The 22,121-nt window shown below is 40.9% G+C and overlaps 1 protein-coding gene across 1 annotated transcript in view; it reads right to left on the bottom strand.

Annotated features, from left to right (window-relative positions):
- Positions 1–22,121, bottom strand: part of rragd (ras-related GTP binding D) — a 48,402-nt gene that overhangs the window by 5,115 nt on the left and 21,166 nt on the right. Inside the window, exon 7 of the mRNA XM_083998604.1 lies at positions 10,816–10,964. Within this exon, the coding sequence (XP_083854730.1) occupies positions 10,816–10,964 (149 nt within the window). The remainder of the gene's footprint in view (positions 1–10,815; positions 10,965–22,121) is intronic.

The raw sequence follows: 22,121 nt of genomic DNA, 5'->3' as shown, positions 1-22,121 counted from the left end.
CCAACAGGGAGACAGGGCCCATGGGGAGTGAGGTCCTTTTTTGCCGGGGAGTTCAGTTTTTGTGTTCGTTCATACCTTGTTCATGAGAAAACGTTGGTTGACAACATTACAGTGGAGGGACTGGGCACTATTTCAAGGGATATAAACAATGCAACATAATGATATAATGGTGGTGTCACTGAATATTAACGGCTTAAACAATATCAAAAAAAGAAATAAAACTTTATCTAAATTTAGGAGAGAGAAAATGCAGGTTATCTTTCTTCAAGAAACTCACCTATCACAGGAGGAACATGTAAAGTTTAAAAAGTTGGGCTACAGGAACTCATTTTCCAGTTCCTTTGGGCATAACCACAAGAGGGGCGTGATGATACTGATCTCTAACACAGTAAACTTTGAACTGATCAAAGAAATCAGTGACAAGAAGGGAAGATATATCATGATAAAAGGGAAATTAGAAAACCAATTGGTGACACTGCTCAATGTGTATGCTCCTCCAGAAAGTGGAAAAGCATTTTACGAAAAAGTTTTTGATCTTATAAATTTGGAAACAGATGGGACATTAGTGTGTGGTGGGGATTTTAATGTGGTACTGAATTATGGGTTAGACACTACAAGTATGAAGAAAAACAAAAAACAAATTAATAAGTACATGAATACAATGATGTCAGAAATGGATATACAGGATGTATGGCGAGAACTTCACCCACTTGACCGGGATTATACCCACTATTCAGCTCCACATGCCATGTACTCCAGAATTGATTATTTTTTAATGAGCAAAGGAGATATACACAAAGTGAGGGAATGTAAAATAGGAGTGGCCGATGTATCGGACCACAGTGCAATCTATTTAAAAATTCATTTGAATGACAGGAGGAAAAATACAGTATGGAGACTCAACGAAGGCATACTGAACAATAAGAGATTAGTTAAAGAAATAAAAGGGGAAATAATTAGATACCGGGAGGAAAATGACAATGGGGAAGTTGATCCGACAATCTTATGGGATGCCCTGAAGGCGGTGATTAGAGGGAGGCTGATTTCTCACACAGCATTTTTAAAGAAGGTCAGACTAGAAACATATCAGAAACAAATTGAAAAATTAAAAGAACTGGAACAGCAACACAAACAATCAAAAGATTCAGACACACTGAATCAGATTAAAGAAGTTAGGAAAAAAATAGATGATATATTGTTGGAAGAGGTGGAAAGGAAAGCAAGGTTTATAAAACAGACTTACTATGAGGGAGGATCTAAAGCCACTAAAGTCATGGCTAGACGCATTAGGAAACAACAAGCAATAACTAATATACATAAAATGAGGGACCCTGTGACCGATAAAACTCTATATGAACCAGAAGAAATAGAAAAGGTATTTGAGAAGTATTACTATAACTTATATTCACAACCTACTTCTGTAAGTGAAGAACACCTGACAGAGATTCTAGACAACTTGGATTTGCCAACAATAGGCGCAAAACAGAATGTAATATTGACTTCAGAGATTACAGTAGAAGAGATTAAAGAGGCAATTAGTCGGGCAAAATCAGGAAAGTCACCAGGAGCTGATGGAATGGGAGCTTCCTTCTATAAGACATTCAAGGAAGAGTTAATTCCACTACTCCTGGACTCATTTAATTATAGTCTCAGATCAGGCAAGATCCCTCCCTCATGGAAGGAAGCCATTATTTCCATTATTCCAAAGGAAGGTAAAGACAAAGAATATTGCTGTAACTACAGACCCATATCGCTTTTAAATGTGGATTATAAACTTTACACCTCAATTATAGCTAAAAGATTGGAGACATTTATGCAGGATTTGATTGACGAGGACCAGACTGGTTTTGTTAAAGAAAGACAAACACAAGATAACATAAGAAGGAGTTTACATGTTATAGAAAATATACAGAGCAAGGGGGAAAGTGCAGTTTTGGTAAGCATAGATGCCGAAAAGGCTTTCGATAGTGTGAGTTGGGTATTTTTATACAAGGTATTGGAAAAATTTGGTTTCAATAAGGAATCTGTGAATTGTATTAAGTCGTTATATCAGGAACCTATGGCAAGGATTAGAATAAATGGCAGTTTGACAAAAAGTTTCACTTTGGAAAGGGGGACAAGACAGGGGTGCAGCCTCTCTCCGAGTCTATTTGCGTTATTTATCGAACCGCTAGCCCAAATGATCAGGCAGGAGGAAGAAATTAAAGGGGTGAAAATAGGAAGGGAGGAACATAAGATAGGATTATTTGCGGATGACATATTGGTTTTTTTAAAGCAACCCAACGAAAGTTTCCCAAAACTCATAAGGCTACTGGAGAATTATGGAAAATATTCGGGTTACAAAATTAATGTTACAAAAACACAGGTCTTGTCAATAAACTACTCCCCGGCCCAAGAGATAAAAGATACATATAAACTCAATTGGAATGCCAAATCAATAAAGTACTTGGGAGTAAATGTTACAAAAGGAATAGACAAGCTATATGATGCAAATTACACTAAAATAAATCAAGAAATTCGTAGAGACTTGGAGAGATGGTCTGCTATTTTTTTTGACTTCAGCTCAAGGATAGAAATAATTAAGATAAATGTCTTACCGAGACTCTTATACTTATTTCAGTCTCTGCCAGTAAAGATTCCACCGAAGCAGTTTACTGAATGGGACAGGTGGATATCAAGGTTTATATGGGGAGGAAAGAAACCTAGGACCAGGTACAAAACTCTGCAGCTCCCCAAAGATAAGGGAGGAATGGCTCTGCCAAATCTCGAGGAGTATTTCTATGCTGCACAAATCAGACCCTTGATATGTTGGTGTAACAATGAGTATTTTTCAAGATGGAAAAGTATAGAAATAGAGCAGGCGGGCGTTGAAGTACGAAACTTGATAGCATATAAAGGCCTACTGGGAAAAATAGGTAACCAATTGAATGTAATAACCAAAAATACAATTGAAATATGGAATACCGTTGTTGAAAGGTATAAACTAGAGAAAGAGGTAAAGAATTTGAGCTGGTTTGCATTTGACGATAGGTTTATACCTGGGATAAATGACAAAGGGTTTAAACAATGGGCAAAAAAAGGGATCACAGCAATATGTACAATGGTTGAACGGGGTAAGCTGCAGAGTTTTGAGAAGTTGAGGGATAGATTTGGATTAGATGAACATGAACAATATCGCTACCTGCAAATAAAGGATTATTATGAGAAAGAGATAAAAACTGATACTGATAATGAGGTTGTTGAGGTATTTCGGAGAGCTTATGCAGGTAAAAAATGCAGAGTAATCTCAGTCCTTTATAAAAGTTTGATGTCATGTAGAAAGTCTTCCTCTCTTTATATCAAAGACAAATGGGAAAAGGAATTAAAAGAACAAATAACAGAGGAAGAGTGGTTTAATATGTGTAAAACACAGTGCACGTCCACTAGCTCCAGGATCTGGAGAGAATTCAACTGGAAGAATACGGTCAGATTTTTTATAACCCCCAAGATTAAAAAAGCGGTGGTGTCTATTCAGCAGCCATGTTGGAGAGCATGTGGCCACATGGATGCTGACCATACACATATATTTTGGTCCTGCCAAAAGTTAAAAGGATACTGGGACAAAATATGGAGGGGTTTACAAAAAATAATAGGATATGAGATACCAAAAACATGTAAGATACTCTATTTGGGGAATCTAACACAAGATACAATACAAAAAGAGGATGAGTATCTTGTTAAAGTATTGCTGTCAGCCAGTAAAAAAACAATTACCAGAATGTGGTACAAAGTAGACCCCCCGACGGAGGAGCAGTGGATGTGCACTGTAGAAGAGATTTTTGTAATGGAGAAAATCACTCACAAACTGAGACTACAAGAGACACAATTTGAGGACAAATGTGAAAAATGGACTGATTACAGAAGACGAGAAGAGGACACCACCATTGCCACTGAACAATAAGGACATTGATATAAGGAAGAGTGTTTAACTATGTATGTATGATGTGCCCTGACACTGTAATTGTTGAAAGAAAATTTGAATAAAAAAAATAAGTTACAAAAAAAAAAAAAAAGAGAGAGAGAGCGTGTGTGTGTGTGTGTGTGTATGCATGTGTGTGTGAACACACAGAGGGGTGAAATTGAGACCTAATGCTACAATATGCAGGAGTTGGAACAGGTTAGTTGCACAGCTGACTGGCTGCAGCTGCTGCTTTCATATAATCTGTTTTCTCCATACATTCCACAGGGGGTGTGTTCATAAATTGCCTTTTTATAATAGTTTGTCTTCTGTATCAGCAGGAGACTCTCCTCCATGATCCCAATTGGTTTTCATTTAGTTTTCAATTTGACTACATTTCTGTGTCAATTTCTTTTCTGTTTGAAATGTTGATTACCTCCAAGTTGAGATGAGAACTTAAAAAAATTAATCAACATTTTAAAAAATTAATTCAGGTTTTTGCAGAAAATGAAAGATTTTATAGAATAAACAAAGGGGCAGATGTTGCCGTTAATTCCTTCTGTCTGCTGTTTTTCCACTCTGACTCTTTGATCATGGAAAGTCATCTCAGCTGTAGCAAATACCCTCCGCAGGCAGCTGCTGAAGGTTACCTTTCTCCTGCACCTAACTTTAAATAGGATCAAGTTGTAACTTAAATGTGTCTTACTTTTACTTTTTGACATTGGTTGCAGTAATTGTTCAGGACGTCTTGACACATTCTGAGAGTCTGAGTCCTGATACTGATACTATATATAAGTGACACTTATGACAACTGATTGACTCAGTGTAAGACTGTTAGGTTGGTTTTCCGGTCGGTTGTTCAGACTCTGATACGAGAATCAGAAATGTATCAGACACTGCCTTAAATATTGAATATTGAGGCTTGCATTAAGTACACACGTCTATACACTCAACTGATAGCACATAGTAGTGTTGATAACCTTTAACGTTTCCTACCCTGATACCCTGATGTCTGTTTTCTCAGAAATCACTTCTTTGCTGCTCTACAACCGCTGCCTCAGGAGGCTGTGCTGCTCTGCAGCTACTACCAGCTGCTACAGAGGAAAGAATTGAAGAAGAATTGAGTTTAAGTACCATGTATACATACACAAGTACATACAGATACACAACTCAGTCAGTCAGCAATTTCCCCGTCCCACTGTTAGTGAGTGATTAAATGGATCATCCTAATGTTAAACCAACACTAAGGAACTTTTCAACCTTCATATATTTTCAGAACTTTTGTGATGGTACATCGACTTACAACAGGTTGAATGACACCTCTGTCATGGCCTGAGGGGGTCTGTGTCGCCTTCACTGGCACTAAACATCTTTGAGGTAGGAACCTCTCCACACACAAAAAACTACAAATGTGCTGACTGCTTTACGGCAAACATCACTTCCTCCTTTCCCCATTCGTTAAAAACACGTTACCGCTATCATGGCAGAAGCAGCAAGAAAACCAAAGAAATTAAAAGTTTTGTCTGAGGAGACTAAAAAATGAAAGAGGGAGAGTAACGGGCAAATTCCACTGGATGTGGAACGGCTGTAGCTCCACTTCGGCACGGTGGCAGAGCCGCAGCTGCATGTTTCTACTCAGGTCAATGTGTGTGCTTCAACCGGCTCCAGCACTCGGCAGCCCTCCGCAACACGCAGAGCTTCGATTTTTGCCGGACGCTGGTGCACCGTGCATAAGTTCAGCACAGAGCAGCTCGTGCAGGACAGGAAATCGTGTACAAAATACAAAACAAAACACCCGGTTAATTTTCAAAATGAAATACACTGTACAGTATTAACGGCGGTCGGCGGATCATATTTCCCGTACTCCACCTTGAAAATGTTGTAATGGGCCGAGGCCGGCCTGAAGTCAACAGGTCAGAGGTTTTCAGACACCATTTTACCCCACTGACACCATGAACGAGGAGATACTGATTGTAAAATCACAAAATAGACAGATCAACAGGTCAGCACCAAGTTGTTGCACACGACCGGGAGATCAGGATGTTTACGACGCTACGTAAACATCCTGATCATCATGGAAAATGGGGTCTGCCTTCAAGAAAAACACTACCGCTTTGGTCCACTGGTGCTGCCAAACTCAACCAAAACTGAAAGTTCTTACTGTAAGTACTGCTTTAACAGTTATTCCTGTCAACCAGAGGCCACTGGTTCTCTATCTGATATTCATCACTGATTTGTACCAACAGACTGATCATAGTGGATGGATACTTATCTTTAGTTATCCATTACACCAACAGTGCCACATGCAGCCTGTGGGATATAGCCTACTGTAGCTCACTACTGCTTTTCTATCATTTGGACACAAGTGACATTTATGGCGCAGTTTCCTGCAGCTTTATTCAGATTCGGCACCTGATCACATGATTGTTTGACCAAGGTGGGTGATTCAGTGGACCACCTGGTGGAGCTTCATTTTAAATTTAAGCCATAACAAATAACCATCAAGAGCATGAGAGACACTAACAATAAATTGTATTATTTAATACAGTGAGGATTCTCCTCCAACATTATCATGTAAATTGGTGAGCTGGGGCTCTCATTATTTCCTATGTGCACATTCTGATGGATTTTCATTATTTCATCAAGGGTTAGCAGGGCTTGCAGCTGGCGTGACTGGAAATATAAAGAGGGCAACAGCTGGTCTCATTTTTAATTGTCATAGTGGTTGTACTGGGTTTAGCCTCTTTTGCCCCACACCATGATCATTGGAAATTTGCTTGTGTGAATGTTGTGTAAAATTGCTTGTTTACTGTCACACATCATAAAAATGAGCAGGAGAAATCACTCTCTAATAATGCCAATGTTTCAAATTGATGTAATAACAGTGGATTCACCGAGAGACGGGGGTGGGTGGTGGGTGTGGGAGCTTCTCGCCCAGTGGTCATTACTTAAGGCTTCAGTCGAAAAATCGGTTTCAAAATCCATCAGTGGTGCAGCCTGAGAGAAAAAAAAATAGACTTCATGCCAGACATCAGAATGCACACACAAACATACACACACACACACACACACACACACACACACACACACACACACACACACACACATACATAAACACCACAAGCATCCATTAATGCTCTGCCATGTCTGGATGAATAGGTGAGGAATAATAATGTAAAGTCTAAATGACAAACATCAGATGGAAGAAGAGCTGTCTGACGGGAGCTATACAGTGGTTTATTCGCAGGTAAAGAAATTCAGATTTCACCTTTTGTTGCTGCACACTCACTTCAATCTTGTGTCACTTTGAAGGAGCAGGTCCAGGTCTGACCTCTTAAGACTGTTGGTTTGACTTTTACTTTGAAGAGACTCAGCTGCTGCTTCATACAGGGTGCATTGAATTTTATATATTTGTTACCTTTTTTGACCCAAACTTTATGTGTTTAAAATGAGTCCAGGCAACACATCTCCATGTCACATATTTACTTTGAGATTCATTGCACTAGATAATGGCTTTAGGAAACATTTTATAACATCCTTGCAGGCGGATCAGACTCTCCCCAGACTTGGTCAGAAAATACTTCACATCTTGACAATGCTACATTGTGAGTTTCCAGACAGTGGTTACAAGTCTGTAATACATTATCCAATCTGATTCAAACTTTGTCAGACAATCCTTCTTGTATTCTGATCATGACTGTGAGTGAAACCAACTCGGATAAAATCAGCAAAGGGCTCTTACAAAACACACACGTGTTTGAATCTGAAGTGTTAGACTGAATCAACACCAACAGCTGCGGAGTCTTCCTGAGGGAAGGGGTGTGTCGGGGTTAACTACTAATTCTGGCTCACGGGTGATGGGTGGTTTATGAATTTAAATGTAACATAAGCTGATGAAATGCTGGTCTAACTTATGTTGAATGAAGCACCAGCATGCTCACACAGTCTGCTACCCCCACACCCCCCTAACAGTAGCCTATATAGGAACCTGTAGCCAAGAGGCAGCATGTTTTGCATTAACAGAACCTTTCCTAGTGAAACTGCATGACAGCGTCGTAGCACCTGTCTGGACGGGAGCTGCTTTGGTGTGTTGCCTGGGGCAGAGAGCAAGAATCTGGAGGGCTGTGCAGCTCAGCCCAGCGCTTCCCTTAGATCTGGGCCCGAGACCAACGCGTAATGTTTCCATCACATTAATGTAACAAGGTGCATGTCTCAAAGCGGGTTTGATCTCACTAGAGACTGTGACAGGTATCAGAGGCAATGAGGTCAGACAATGTGGTCTTTGATCAGATGTACGAAGGAAACCGTAATAGTGCCATCTGCAGACACATCGATGAGGTATATTCATCTATTCATACTGTGTTTGTAGCTGCTATCATTCGAAATTTTAGATGCTAGCAGATGTTCGGAGCTTTAAGCCTAAACAATAGATTAAACTGTAAAGCACCGTAATTAAAGGAGGCTGTCCTTACAAACCTCTTGAACAAGGTTATTATATTTTCAACCAGTGAATGCTAGTAGCAGATGACACAACAATGACTACAGGGAGGAAATGAACTAACTCGCCGCCTGATGTATTTGTAACCACGGACTAAGCAGATAATTGTTGAGCGAATTTGATGAAGCAACATGTGAAACGCGTTGTTCGCCCCTTCTGTTTTTACTTTTGATAATAAATCTCATCTATCCTATGCTCTAGTGTGCGCTGAAAGTGTTTTGAATTTCAGATTATTGTTGACTTCAAAAGACGCAGCACACTCTCAATCAACAGCAAGGCAGTGGAGTCTCCAGGATTTTGGGGGTACACATCATGGATGACCTAACATGAATTACAAACACTGCCTCCCTTGCCAAAAAGGCACAGCGGCACCTGTACTTCCTGTTATGTTTGAGAGAATCAGATCTGTCCCCTCCTGTCCTTGGTGCAGCTCCACAGAGAGCAGCCTGACCAGCAGAACCTCAGCATGGCAGCTGCGTCTGATCAAAGATCAAAGATCCCTCCAGGGTGCCGTACCTGACACACTGTTTGAATAGAGCCAGAACCAGAATTTCCGCCCAGAACGCACATGGACCGTTTACCCCATGCATGCACAATCACACTACAAACACAAAGACTATGACTGAATACATCATCAGCTCCTGCAAACTTTTTTATCTGGTTTGACAGTACTTTGATCTGCTGCTATTTACCAACTGTGACTTTATGGTCTTTAATAAGATGCACACCGATACTGTCACCACTACTTGAGCACCTTATTATTACATTGATACAGGATTATTTTTTCTTAATAATCTATTAAGTCAATTGTGTCTATTTATGTTTGTGTATTTATATACATAAATCCTATGGTAGCACATTGAGCATCATATGTACCCCTGACATTTAAAGGAATAGTTCAACATTTTGGCATTGCCATAATCCCTATAGTTTTAGGAGTAGGTTTTAATTGTTGGTGCAAGCTATTTTTAGAACGGCGGAGCAGAGCCGCAAGCTGTTCAGAGCTATGCTAAGGAGGCTAATGGGATGTATTGGCTTCCCTCATCAAACTCATCAAATACACAATCCAACAACTTGTAGACAAGTTGACCTTCACATTCACCACGCTATGAGATAATAACGGAACGTTACGAGAGTTGGAGTTGTTTTCGAGGCAAATGCAGAGACTGCTTGCCGAAAAATTCTCCCTGACGGGAACGCGCATCAGTGGTTTTGCTTGAATTTACCTCGTTTGTTTGATGTTTGATGAGGGAAACCAAGAAATCCCATTAGCCTCCGTAGCGTAGCTCTGAGCAGCTCGCGGCTCTACTCCGCCGTTCTAAAAACAGCTTGCACCGACAATTAAAGGTAACAAACCTACTGCTATGACTATAAGGATTATGGCAATGGGCCACTTGTTTGTTCAGTATAAGTTATTATTTCCCAGCCGGTCAGTGTGATGGTGATTTTCAGGTGTGTAAAAGCTCCACTTGGAGACCAAGACTGTTTTCAGGATCTTAATGTGAGCTGAAGTGAATCAGACTTCAAAGTGGCTCCTTAACCTGACTGCCCGACTAAACATGTACTCATGCAAAAATAATCAGCACACAGTCAACAGCCTGCATGTTGAAGTACACCGCTGCATTCAAGACATCAAAGGAAGTGGCCTCACACCTGCTGAGCGGCTCTGCCTCATCGCAGGTCCATTGACATGCTTTCAAGGTGGCTATCTGGGCAGAGCAGTACTGCGGACACTGTAGGTGATCCGCTTATAAACAATGAGACAGGACGAGTCCACCTGAGCATCCAGCATCTTGTGACAGGCATCGTCCCTCACTCCATCAGAAGCCACTTCAAAGTGAAGCAGTATCCTCCTGCTGCTGCTCCTTCTCGGCAGCAGCTGTTTTGAGAAGCCTTGCATATATCATACCCCTGTATGTATGCAATTCACAATAACTGATAATACTACACACACACAAACAAATCCAGAAAACAGCACCATCAATCTGACAACACATGTGCAACAAATACTCACAACACAAAGGAAGTGTTTCTAGGAGACCGAGCCTCACTTCAACTCTCTGCAACCTTTGAGGTTAAAAGTTGGAAACACTTCTGTTATATTGGAAGTGCTCGCAGCATCTTGTCAAAAAGTTTTGTGAACATCACAGAATTCACACTAGTATTGGTATCACCACTGAGTTCAACAAGCTGCATTCACTGCTGCCATGTCAAAGTCAAAGCTGGGTCTCTCTAGTGAAGGACACATGGCCTGATCAATAGCCTACAAAAATGGTCATTATCTCATTGAGAGGGATTTGAGTTAACGGTACAAGGAAGGTGTAGTGAAGAACTTTTTCTACCGTGCACGTAAATGCCATGAGTCTAACCGTGGACTGACCTTTCCTCTCGAAGCTGTCCCTGCGGAGGAAGCAGACCACGGCGAGGAACTTGGTGACCTCCTTCAGATACATGACCGTAGTGTTGTTCAGATGGATGATGGCCATAGACTCCTTGTCATAGGGTATGCCAGCCTCACACTCTGACAGCCTGAGGAAGACACACAGCAGTGCTAAATAAATAATGCATCCTCCGACATACAACGCTGGCCTTGTTTCAAAAAATGGAGAGCACCGAGGGAGAATTTTCTGTTGTTTCACTGCTGCTATTACAGCTTCTTGTTTTGGACAATTTCAAAGGAAGCACACAGTGGTTGCTTTTCAGAAACACAACAGACCTCTGATTTAGTATTCATCCACAGGAATGCGGAGAGCAAGGTGGAGGATGAGGGAGGCTAAGAGTGCTGCAGTAAAAAAAAAAAAGCAGTTTAAAGGCAAATAGGAAGAAGAGGAGGAGCAGGAGGGCACAGAGACACTGAGCAGTGGACAGAAAGAGCAGGCTGTTTCTGGTTCTCCCTGGTTATTTATTCTATTTGCACAAAGGAAGGCAACAAACTAAAGAAAACACTTATCTTCAGTCCATCTGGTGAATATACATTTTTTCTACATATAATTTCTGAGCTTTTTCGCTTTTTCAACCACAAGGGGGATTTTAATTTTGCAGCACGTACAGGTTATTTCAAGCATGCTTTTTATTACTGTAATCACATAGCTCCACTACATGAGAAGTTACGTAACACCAGACAATCAGGAAGAGGAAGACTCCTGCAGGTCAGCACAACTTCTCAAACTAAGTCGGATGAGAAGAGTTGAATTTAAAGTGTGAGGTTGTGTTTTCTGTCATGGAAAAAGCAAAGCAAACAGGACCTGATATCACCTGCACAGTTTAAAATCTCAGATAGACCAAATCTAAACCTAATCCAACAGGTGGATGCTGTATTTCAACCAGCATACATGTTGCATGTTACATAACAGTTGCAGCTCCAGTTACGTCTTCCTTTATATGGCAGTTAGCAGCTGGACAAGAACAAGTTTGGGAGAAAAGCCAGTGCGTCCCCTCCCCTTTAAATCAAAGATGAGAGTGTTTGTGTTGTTTAGGTGTAGAATAAGCAGGTTGTTTTCAGTCAGGGGTGTGAGAAGTGCAGGCTCTGTTGCTCTGACACTCAAACCACTGCAGGGCAATAACATAAAACAGTAAAGGTGCTCGGACTGAGGGCAGTAAAATGTGGTAAATAATCCAGAGCTAAAAAGTGATGACTGCATTAATGTTTATCTATGTACCTGCATCTGGATCAGACAATTCTCAAATTAAAACTTTATGGTGGGCATTTGGGAATTTTATACTGTGCTTGGTCTGATGTTTTCACCGTGTGTGTGTGTGTGTGTGTGTGTGTGTGTGTGTGTGTGTGTGTGTGTGTGTGTGTGTGTGTGTGTGTGTGTGTGTGTGTGTGTGTGTGTGTGTGTGTGTGTGTGTGTGTGTGTGTGTGTGTGTGTGTGTGTGTGTGTGTGTGTGTGTGTGTGTGTGTGTGTGTGTCTTAATGATGAAATGTGGAGTAGCCTCCTGCAAGAGGAACTACCACAAAGGTGGTTTCCAGTACATTGTCTGGGGGCAGATGTGGTAGCATCACAACTTTGCACAACTTTACGAGTATGGAGTTGAGACCAAAATAAAAGCTGTGTTAGCATGGGCAGTTCACTTGACAGAGATTAAAATCAGCACATTTAAGTTCATTTCTTCCATTGGTCTTAAATGTGCTGCTACGGACATTTCCTTTTCACTCGGATCTCATCCATCCATCCATCCATCCATCCATCCATCCATCCATCCATCCATCCATCCATCCATCCATCCATCCATCCATCCATCATCTATCTATCAAATGCAATTTACATAAAAATCTACTGGAATCTGCACTGATTTATTCACATACTGTAAGTCCTTCCTGTTCATATAAACTGGTCCACTTGAGGTACGTTAACCTGAAATACACAACGCCTGACATTTTTTATATCCGATCATTTGAGACACTAGATTTTGTCAAAACTTTCAATCAGCACTTTGTTAACAGAATCATTGAATTTGATGTCACAGCTACTTTAATTGAGAAAATGATAATGAGATATTTTGTGTTCTCACTTTTTTATTGACTTTGATTTGTGCATATTTAATCATTATTTGTCTTAAACTAAAGACTTGCACCAAGAAAAAAATTACAAAAGTCGTAACTAACAATAGCTAAAAGATTAAAGTGTATTTGCACCATGGAAACTAGTGAAAGGTGTTCACCCTGTGTACTGTCAAGCTGTTTCTTTTTTAATTTTAAACCAAAAATGAAAGAGAGAGAGAGAGCAACCGGTTTTTGCAGTTTTTTCAGTGCCTGTAATTGATATCAAGTGGGAGTAAGAATAAAAAATAAAAATAAAAACTTTTTGTTTTTTGTTTGGTGCATTTTCCATTATTTATTTTTTCCCCATGCCAATTAACAACAAAATATGGGCTGCATATGAAATTAAATCCTTTCTCCTGTTTCTTTTACCTGCAACTTGTTTCTTTGGCCTCTTTACTCATTACCATCAAGTATAATAGTATTTTTATTAGTTAGCCTACTTATATTTCTTGTGAGTAAAGACTACACAACTATATTTTTTACTTATGTGAAAACTTGAGCCCCTGAGTCCACCATTCGCAGCCACAGGTTATAATATTATAAGGTATTCAAAGATGCCTTTTTTTACCAGAGTCTAAATTTTCAAATTTCTTACTTAAGCCCGACAGAAGTGAAGAGAATTCAGTGTGTGGTGCTTTGAAATAAACATTTAAATAATTCAATAGCAAAATCTACTTTCAGAAACACTGCTCCTGTTATCTACGGTGGCCCTGAGAGTTCAACAAGCTCCAACTTGAGAAAATACATTCAGCACACTCCCATTCAGAAAATATCTTCATCTGTTAGACAACACATGAGCTGCAAATACACAAAACACACACAAAGTTATGAACGTGGCAAGGACGCATTTCCATGCTTTAAACATAAAGAATCACTTGCACTTTCAGTTCAATGCTTTCAACTCACAAAACTCACAAAGCCAGTGCATCAAGTTGAGTTCATCACTTCATTTTGTCACCTGGAAACAGCTCTGTTGTCATCTGTTCTCTTTGCATTGTGTTACTGTATTTTGTTCTGTCAAGGTCCCAGGTACAGTATGGTCTCGATATGACAGGGACACAACAACCTCTCCAAAACAAAGAGGACTTCCTATATGATATCTATTCACCTATATTTCAATCAATATATAATCAATGTCGTCAAACACATTGATTACAAACAGGCTGCTTTCTTCAGCTGTATTTACTTATAAATGATCAGAGACCTTGCTAGAAGAGACAGGCCACCTCTTGCTTTTATTATAGTCACTTGCTCACTAGCAAGAGAGAGAGAGAGAGGGAGAAACCAAAGGGCCACCAAGGCCAAACGTCTATCTCTCTCTGGTTGATAAGTAAAGTTGTTCTCCCTCTCTCACTCTCTCTCTCTCTCCCTCTTTCCTGCTCCTCTCTGTTTGTTCAGTCTTCAATCGTATATTTCTTCCTCTGCCTCCTTTATTTGGTTTATCTGCTGTAATGGAGGCGAAGCTCAGTATATTGGAAGTGCTCCTGCTGCTCTGGGTGATGAAATGTCCCTTTCTTGGTGACATGATATCTACACAGTGCAAAGCATAATGCAATGGACAAAATTTAGTTATATGTGTGCTGCAGTTTAAACAACAGAGAAAATGTAATTGTCTGAAATGTTAAGCTTTCTCACACATAAATGAGATCTGGACCGACAGTAAGAACTCGCTGAAGTTCTCTCCATATGCAAATCTACGCCCTTGGGTTGTGTTGTGTGCATTTAAAACTAAAGTTTTTCTTCTGATTTAGTCTGTGTTTACATGTTTGTCTGAAGTTGCAGCACATTGAGCTGTCAGGGCCACCATGCGTCATTCTTCACAAAACTTCACTTTTTAATGGCAGTGTCCTGTTACTCTGGAAACCTCACAGACTCAAGATAAACAGCTGGCATGGTTACCAGTTGTGAGTTCTCCCACCTTCCCACACTGTGGGTGGTACCAGCACGTTGTTGGAAGGTACTTTCATACACTTTTGCATCAATGTTGTTTGAGTCACTATACGAGACATGATGCATGGAAACTGTTCACTCGCTGGTCACTCAAGTTTAGTTCCTGTTTCATTTTGAAGTCATGTGTTTTCCTGTGTGTCATAGACTATCTTTGGTCCATAGATATATAAGAAGACTAGATGACTCACCCGCCACTGTTGCCCAATGACACGGCGTAGCCACACGACGGCCATCTTGGGACGGGCAACTCTCTCCCTCAGAGTATTACTGTAAGCCTATGGTGCATGTTCTGCTATAATGACCAGAACTTGCTCAGTTTTTGCCCGATTTCCAAACAGTTTGATTTTTTATGAACGTTTTTGCAGTTATGATGCAGCATACTTAAAATCATGGATAATTTTAATCATGTACTTTAAAAAAAAATAAAAGTAACATTATACAAATAGTTAAAGCAGAAGTAAGCGATCCGGTCGTTTTGGCTAATGCTGCGTTCCAGGTAGGCTTTTGAAACCGTAAATTACAGCTTCAAGTCACAACTTACGACTTTGTAGCGTTTCAGGCAACCCACTCGTGTTTTTCCGACCTGTTTTACCTGTGAAAGTGCACTATAACGGCCACTCGTAACTTCCGACCCGTGAACTCGTACCAGATCGAACTGGTACGACTTCACAGGTCGGAAAAACACGAGTTACGAGTTTCCTTGAACGCACCATAACAGTCCTCGTCCCTACGTCACCACAATCACGGCGTCCCTTGGCTGCACACACAGCCCTGCATGCCGTTCTCTCTCCTCATGGGATAAAAACTGTAGGATACGATAAATGTTTTCTCCTCGGCTCAGAGCAGAGCAGAGGGACTGACAGACCCGTGTTTCGGTCCAAACACTCTATGTAAGTGATTGCTGTCGGAAGATATAGCTATTTAAGACTTATATTAACACAAATATATCACTTACAGATGTTACTGGTTCAAATTTGCGGGGTTTTTCCTGCACTGCAGGATCGCGTGATCGCGTGACTTTTCACCACAACTGTTTTCCTCTAGGTGGCAGCACCGTACTAAATACTGCTCAGACGTTTTGGGGACAATGCTGACAGCCTGATAGCCGCGATTAGGAGTGGCGCTGTTCATGATACAGAATACAAGAGGATGAAAGGAGAACTAGCTGCAGACAGTAAATAATATAGTAGCCTAGTTTTTCAATGACAAAATGTAACGACGGCAGCTACAGTAGACTATAGCCCACGTCTCACTCTCTTTTTTCGGTCATCTGTCTCGTCATCTCCAAAATGTGTTTTTAAAATGAGCCAACTACAGTACTGTGCAGTAGTGCCGCAGATTTCTCACTCCGCACCTTGTTTGAGAGTGCAGCTGGATGATTTCTTGTGAATGAACGGGTCTGTGTCACTTTGGGGCTGGGCGATAAAACATAGGATAAATAACTTTCCCTCGATAGAAGACGCGGCCGATACAAAGTGACACCGTCAGCCATGCAGCCGGCCTGGACTTTTTATTTTTAATTATGAAGGATCATCTGCGCAAGGCAAAGATGATAGCATCAACAAAACACGGCGTAACACACGCGGCTGTATGGGACAGGCTTTTATTTAATTCAGAACAAACCGCTTAGCAAAAATGGAAAATATAGTCTATAATAATTAATTGATCTGTTGTTTGGCCACTGTTTGAAAATAACCCGAATTATGAGCAAATAATCTGATCCAGAACAGCAGTCATAATCAGACTTCTTCTAAATAAACCTAAACATTAAATAACTGGGTCAGGTCGGACCATGGGGTTATTTTTTCTCTTCTTCTTCACAGGAGAAGAGGAGGCTATGTGCAAAGTACCACATTAACATCTCTATTCATATAACGCCCATCGAAACAGCTGATTTACATGTCGGCCGTTAAGGCAAGGCAAGGCAAGGCAATTTTATTTGTATAGCCCGTTTTTACAAACAGTTTGTCTCAAAGGGCTTCACATGGCATCGTAGCAACATCCTCTGTCCTTAGACCCTCACATCGACTGAGGAAAAACTCCATGGAAACCCTTTTAACAGGGAAAAACAGGAGAAACCTCAGAGTGAGCAACAGAGGAGGGATCCCTCACCCAGGACGGACAGACGTGCAATAGATGTTGTTACAGACAAGAAAACAGTTTACAGTTTGTCACAGAATGTGCGGAATATGGAAATGTTAACACATGGCGATTGGCCATTCACGCGGCTTTGTTCTTGGTTTCGGCCAATCAGCTTATAAGCACATGGCTAATTATCAGCTTTCAACCAATCGCACTGTTTTAATGTGTGTGTGTGAAAGTTATTTTCTTTAGTTCATTTTCGTTTCTTTTGGATTTTTTTTACAACAATGTATCAATATAATATTGTTTTCGTTTCATTTCGTTATAAAAATCAATCCCTTTTCTTTGAAACAATGAGATTGAGCAGCTAAAACTCAATAAACTCAACCATGGCTTGTCTTATTGTTAATCTGAACGCACATGTATAAAGGGCAGAGTCAAGGCAGCAGATAAATCACAAAACATCAACGCGTCCGTGAGCGCAGCGCACCTCCTCTTCTCCTGTGAAGAAGAAGAGAAAAAATAACCCCATGGTCCGACCTGACCCAGTTATTTAATGTTTAGGTTTGTTTAGAAGAAGTCTGATTATGACTGCTGTTCTGGATCAGATTATTTGCTCATAATTCGGGTTATTTTCAAACAGTGGCCAAACAACAGATCAATTAATTATTATAGACTATATTTTCCATTTTTGCTAAGCGGTTTGTTCTGAATTAAATAAAAGCCTGTCCCATACAGCCGCGTGTGTTACGCCGTGTTTTGTTGATGCTATCATCTTTGCCTTGCGCAGATGATCCTTCATAATTAAAAATAAAAAGTCCAGGCCGGCTGCATGGCTGACGGTGTCACTTTGTATCGGCCGCGTCTTCTATCGAGGGAAAGTTATTTATCCTATGTTTTATCGCCCAGCCCCAAAGTGACACAGACCCGTTCATTCACAAGAAATCATCCAGCTGCACTCTCAAACAAGGTGCGGAGTGAGAAATCTGCGGCACTACTGCACAGTACTGTAGTTGGCTCATTTTAAAAACACATTTTGGAGATGACGAGACAGATGACCGAAAAAAGAGAGTGAGACGTGGGCTATAGTCTACTGTAGCTGCCGTCGTTACATTTTGTCATTGAAAAACTAGGCTACTATATTATTTACTGTCTGCAGCTAGTTCTCCTTTCATCCTCTTGTATTCTGTATCATGAACAGCGCCACTCCTAATCGCGGCGATATGTGATACATAATCATCAAGTCATAAAGCAAGACAGGCTTTATCATATTACAATAGTTTCTGTGATTTAGGCAGTGTATACAGTAGTTAGTTCTAGTTTAATAGCCTAGAGTTTAAGCTGTGGATTACTGCACAGATCACTGAGTCATCCGCCTGTCGTCCTCCGTTCTCACAGATGCCACCTGGCGGTTGTTTTGGCACATTGAGGCTTTTCATTAAAACCTCTTGTCTCGCCAAAGAAAAAAAATGCATGAGTCTTGTGCCGTCTCGCGTGGACCACGCGTGAAGTCCGCAAATTTGAACCAGTAACATCTGTACTTCTGCTTTAAAGTAAAAGCTACATACTGATTTATTTTTCACAGAGTTATGAATAGTTTTTTTAGTGAAGATGACTGGATCACCCATCTACTGCACTCTAACTGCAGTCAGAGTCAGAGCAAGTTGCCCATTCCATTATGGCCGACTGTGAGCTGCACCTGCATGTAGTCCAATCCACCTCTTGTCTTTGGTCATGGTCTGTGTCTTTTTTTTCCTGTTGTGTTCCTGTTTTCTGTTTTATTTTGAAGTCTGTCTTGTTAGGTTTCCCGCCCGTTTGATTACCTAATGTGTTTCACCTGTCTTGATTGCACCACCTGTGTCTTCCCTTGTGTATTTAGCCTCAGTGTCTCCCTTTGTCTTTGTCTGATTGTCAGCGTTTCCCCCCTGCTAGTTTTGTGAGTAGAATAAACTCTTTTGTGTCACAGAACCTGCATTTTTGCCTGAGTCTGCTTTTGGGTCCAATCTCCTCACTCCATGACAACTATGGCTCGTCACTTGTGCGTTTCCACCCAGCATGTGATGGGTTTTAAGGTTGACCAGCTGTTTCATCTGAAAGAAAAGAGACTTGAGCAGAGTTTCTCTTCTTTTTTGGGAAACTCAGAAAAGCCGTTTGAGCTGATGGAATAAACTTCCTGAAATGTGTCTAAGTAGCTGTGAAGAAGTATAAAGGATTCACAGGGAATTATTTTTACACATCAATCTACAAACACAGCACCAAGCTGAGCTATTAATTATGAATCGTTCATATCAGCACCTGAGGCACCACTGGCAACCCAACACATGGTACAGTAGGAATATGAAAGAAAAAACATCTCCATGCAACAGATGCCGGATTAAGCATAATTATCAAAATGAATAAAATGCTCACTCTTGCTTAATCTCATGTTGTCGTGGCCGTTAGCTTAGATGTGACGACACGCGAGAGCTAAGAATAGTCCTGGTGCTGCTCAGCCTGACAGCAGAGCAGAGCAGGGAAACATGCTCAGCTCATGTCAGTTCAGTCAGATGTGAATTCATCATTGTTGTGGAGGGAAAAAGAGATAATTGCGTTTCCCTGACAATAAGAGTTGGCTGCGTCAGTTGGCTGAGGAATATTTCAGTCACATTTCGAGCTTTCCAAACGTGTAGCGCGCCAGGTTTCTCACACCACCAGAGCTCATTAATTAAATGAGGTGAAAAAAGACTCCATTTCCTGAAGCCTCTAATTAAGGATAATATCCCAGCTGTTTTGTCACGATAATGACAGCAGCCTTCTGCATTGCAATCTGTTTTATGATTTATGAGAGCAGGTCTGACGGGCACCTGCAGCGCTCCCACGCTCACTCACCAACACAGGTGAGTGCGCAGTCACCTTTTAAAAGGTGGACAGTCCTGGTTAACTGAGTGGATGTTTATGATGTGAACATGATCTACTGTATTGACATCAGGTGTCCACCTCTGTGCGCAGGAGTCAGTCATGCGCTCCCTGCAACAGCTGCCATGGTTAAATATTCACTCACTTCAGGCCAAGTGTGGCCCAGTTCAGTTTAGACCCTCAGCTGTGACGCCCAGGGTAAACCTCACACACGCATACACACAGGCAAGCTGTTATGGGTCACTGTTGGGGACATTAAAGACTTGCCCCGAAATCACCCCTTAACCTTTAAAGGGATAGTTCAACATTTTGGCAAACTGGCCCATTGCCATAATCCCTATATTCATAGCAGTAGGTTTGTTACCTTTAAGAGACGGTGCAAGTTATTTTTAGAACGGCGGAGCAGAGCCGTGAGCTGCTCAGAGCTACACTTTGGAGGCTAAAGGGATTTCTTGGTTTCCCTCATCAAATGCACAATCCAACAACTTGTGGACAAGTTGTGACCTGCACATTCACCACGCCATGAGATAATAACGGAGCATTACGAGACGGAGTTGTTTTCAAGGCAAATGCAGAGACTGCGGCGGGAACGCGCATCAGCGGTTTTGCATAAATTTACCTCAAAAACAACTCTGTCTCATAACGTTCTGTTATTATCTCATAGCGTGGTGAATGTGCAGGTCACAAATTTTGTTGAACTATCCCTTTAAGTCACTTTGACTTCACTTCTTCTCCTACACTCAACCAGATAGTCATTGTGCTTGTAGCTAAGTAAACAGTGAACATGTGTGACCATGTGTGGTGGAACCAGGTGCTTTTATGCTCCAATAGGTCCTTACTCCTGAGGTTGTTTAGGTTGGAGGACATGTTGGATTTAACACTTCTGAGAAAGCACTAGCATTCATACAGTTGTTTTCAAGGCAAATGCCCCCAACGGGAACACGCATCAGCGGTTTTGCATGAATTTACCTCGGATTATGGCAATGGGCCAATTTGCCAAAATGTTGAACTATCCCTTTAATCTTTAACCCCCTGCTTTAACCAGTAACACCTACATCAGATTTATTTTTCTAATTGGACAAGATGTCCAAAATTAGGACTGAAACTTGTCCCCAAAAGTTTTTTTTTTTTTGTGCACTAATACTGTTTTTTTTTTGTTTTTTTTTTCGTGATGTGGTAGCAGCATGATTCTGTACAATATGATGTGACTGTGAAGAAGACTGAAACCTATATAATAAATCAGATTAAGCCCCAGTGTATGTAAAAAGGGCTGCAGAGTCAGGAATTGTACATTAAAACAAATGTAGTCGGATGAACCTCTGAGTCACTGGACTGGTGAAATCATCTTTAAACTGGATGAAATAATTGTTGGACTTATCTGTGTTCACAGCATCTAAGCCTCAAGCCCCTGAGTGGGTGTTTCCCACAGCACTGGCTGACTGACAACGGAGAGGTGGTGTTGCTAGGAGACAAACTATCAACTTCTGCGGTGTGCTTCTGACTGGAGAACATCATCATACACCATGAAGAAACATGTGGTTCATTCCTAAGAGCAGGCAGTTGGGCTTTTTGAGCATGGAAAAAGATATTTCACATACAAATTGTGTTTTCAAGTCAATTTTTACTTGAGAAAATACAAACAAAAAATTAATTCTGAGCTTGATTAATGGATCTCCTGTTTGCTTTATTCACATAGTCACTAATGTCTCTCACCCAGATATAGTCAGAGGTTCCCTCAGAAAAATCTGCTCTGTGCTCAGCTGTTCCTGCACACTCGCTCTGCTTTGCACAGTGTCACGAAAGTTGTAAAACATAATCTGAGGCCTGCTGTGCACAAATGTCACGCAATATGAACCACCCTTGCTGTGACATCCTTGACAAAACCTTGTAACTTTTTTAAAGAAACTTGAGGTCTTATGGCCGCCATCAGTGAGCAGAAAACCTTGGACAGACTGGACATTCCCATGAATAGGCTTTATGCGCAGTTCCACTACTTCCTGAACTTAAACAAGCTCCTTTATTTCCTGTCTTACATTATTGGACAAACTGATTAATCCAGGTGTGTCTGACCATTGTTGTGACTACTGAGGTCAGAGCCAGACACACCTGGATTAATCAGTTTGTCCAATAATGTAAGACAGGAAATAAAGGAGCTTGTTTAAGTTCAGGAAGTAGTGGAGCTGTGCATAAAGCCTATTTGAGGAGCTTGGCGT

This window comes from Trachurus trachurus (genome assembly GCF_905171665.1).
Source record: "Trachurus trachurus genome assembly, chromosome: 22".
Classification (NCBI taxonomy): domain Eukaryota; kingdom Metazoa; phylum Chordata; class Actinopteri; order Carangiformes; family Carangidae; genus Trachurus; species Trachurus trachurus.
Note: the sequence above shows the minus strand (reverse complement) of the source record. Positions and strands in the feature narration are given on the sequence as shown.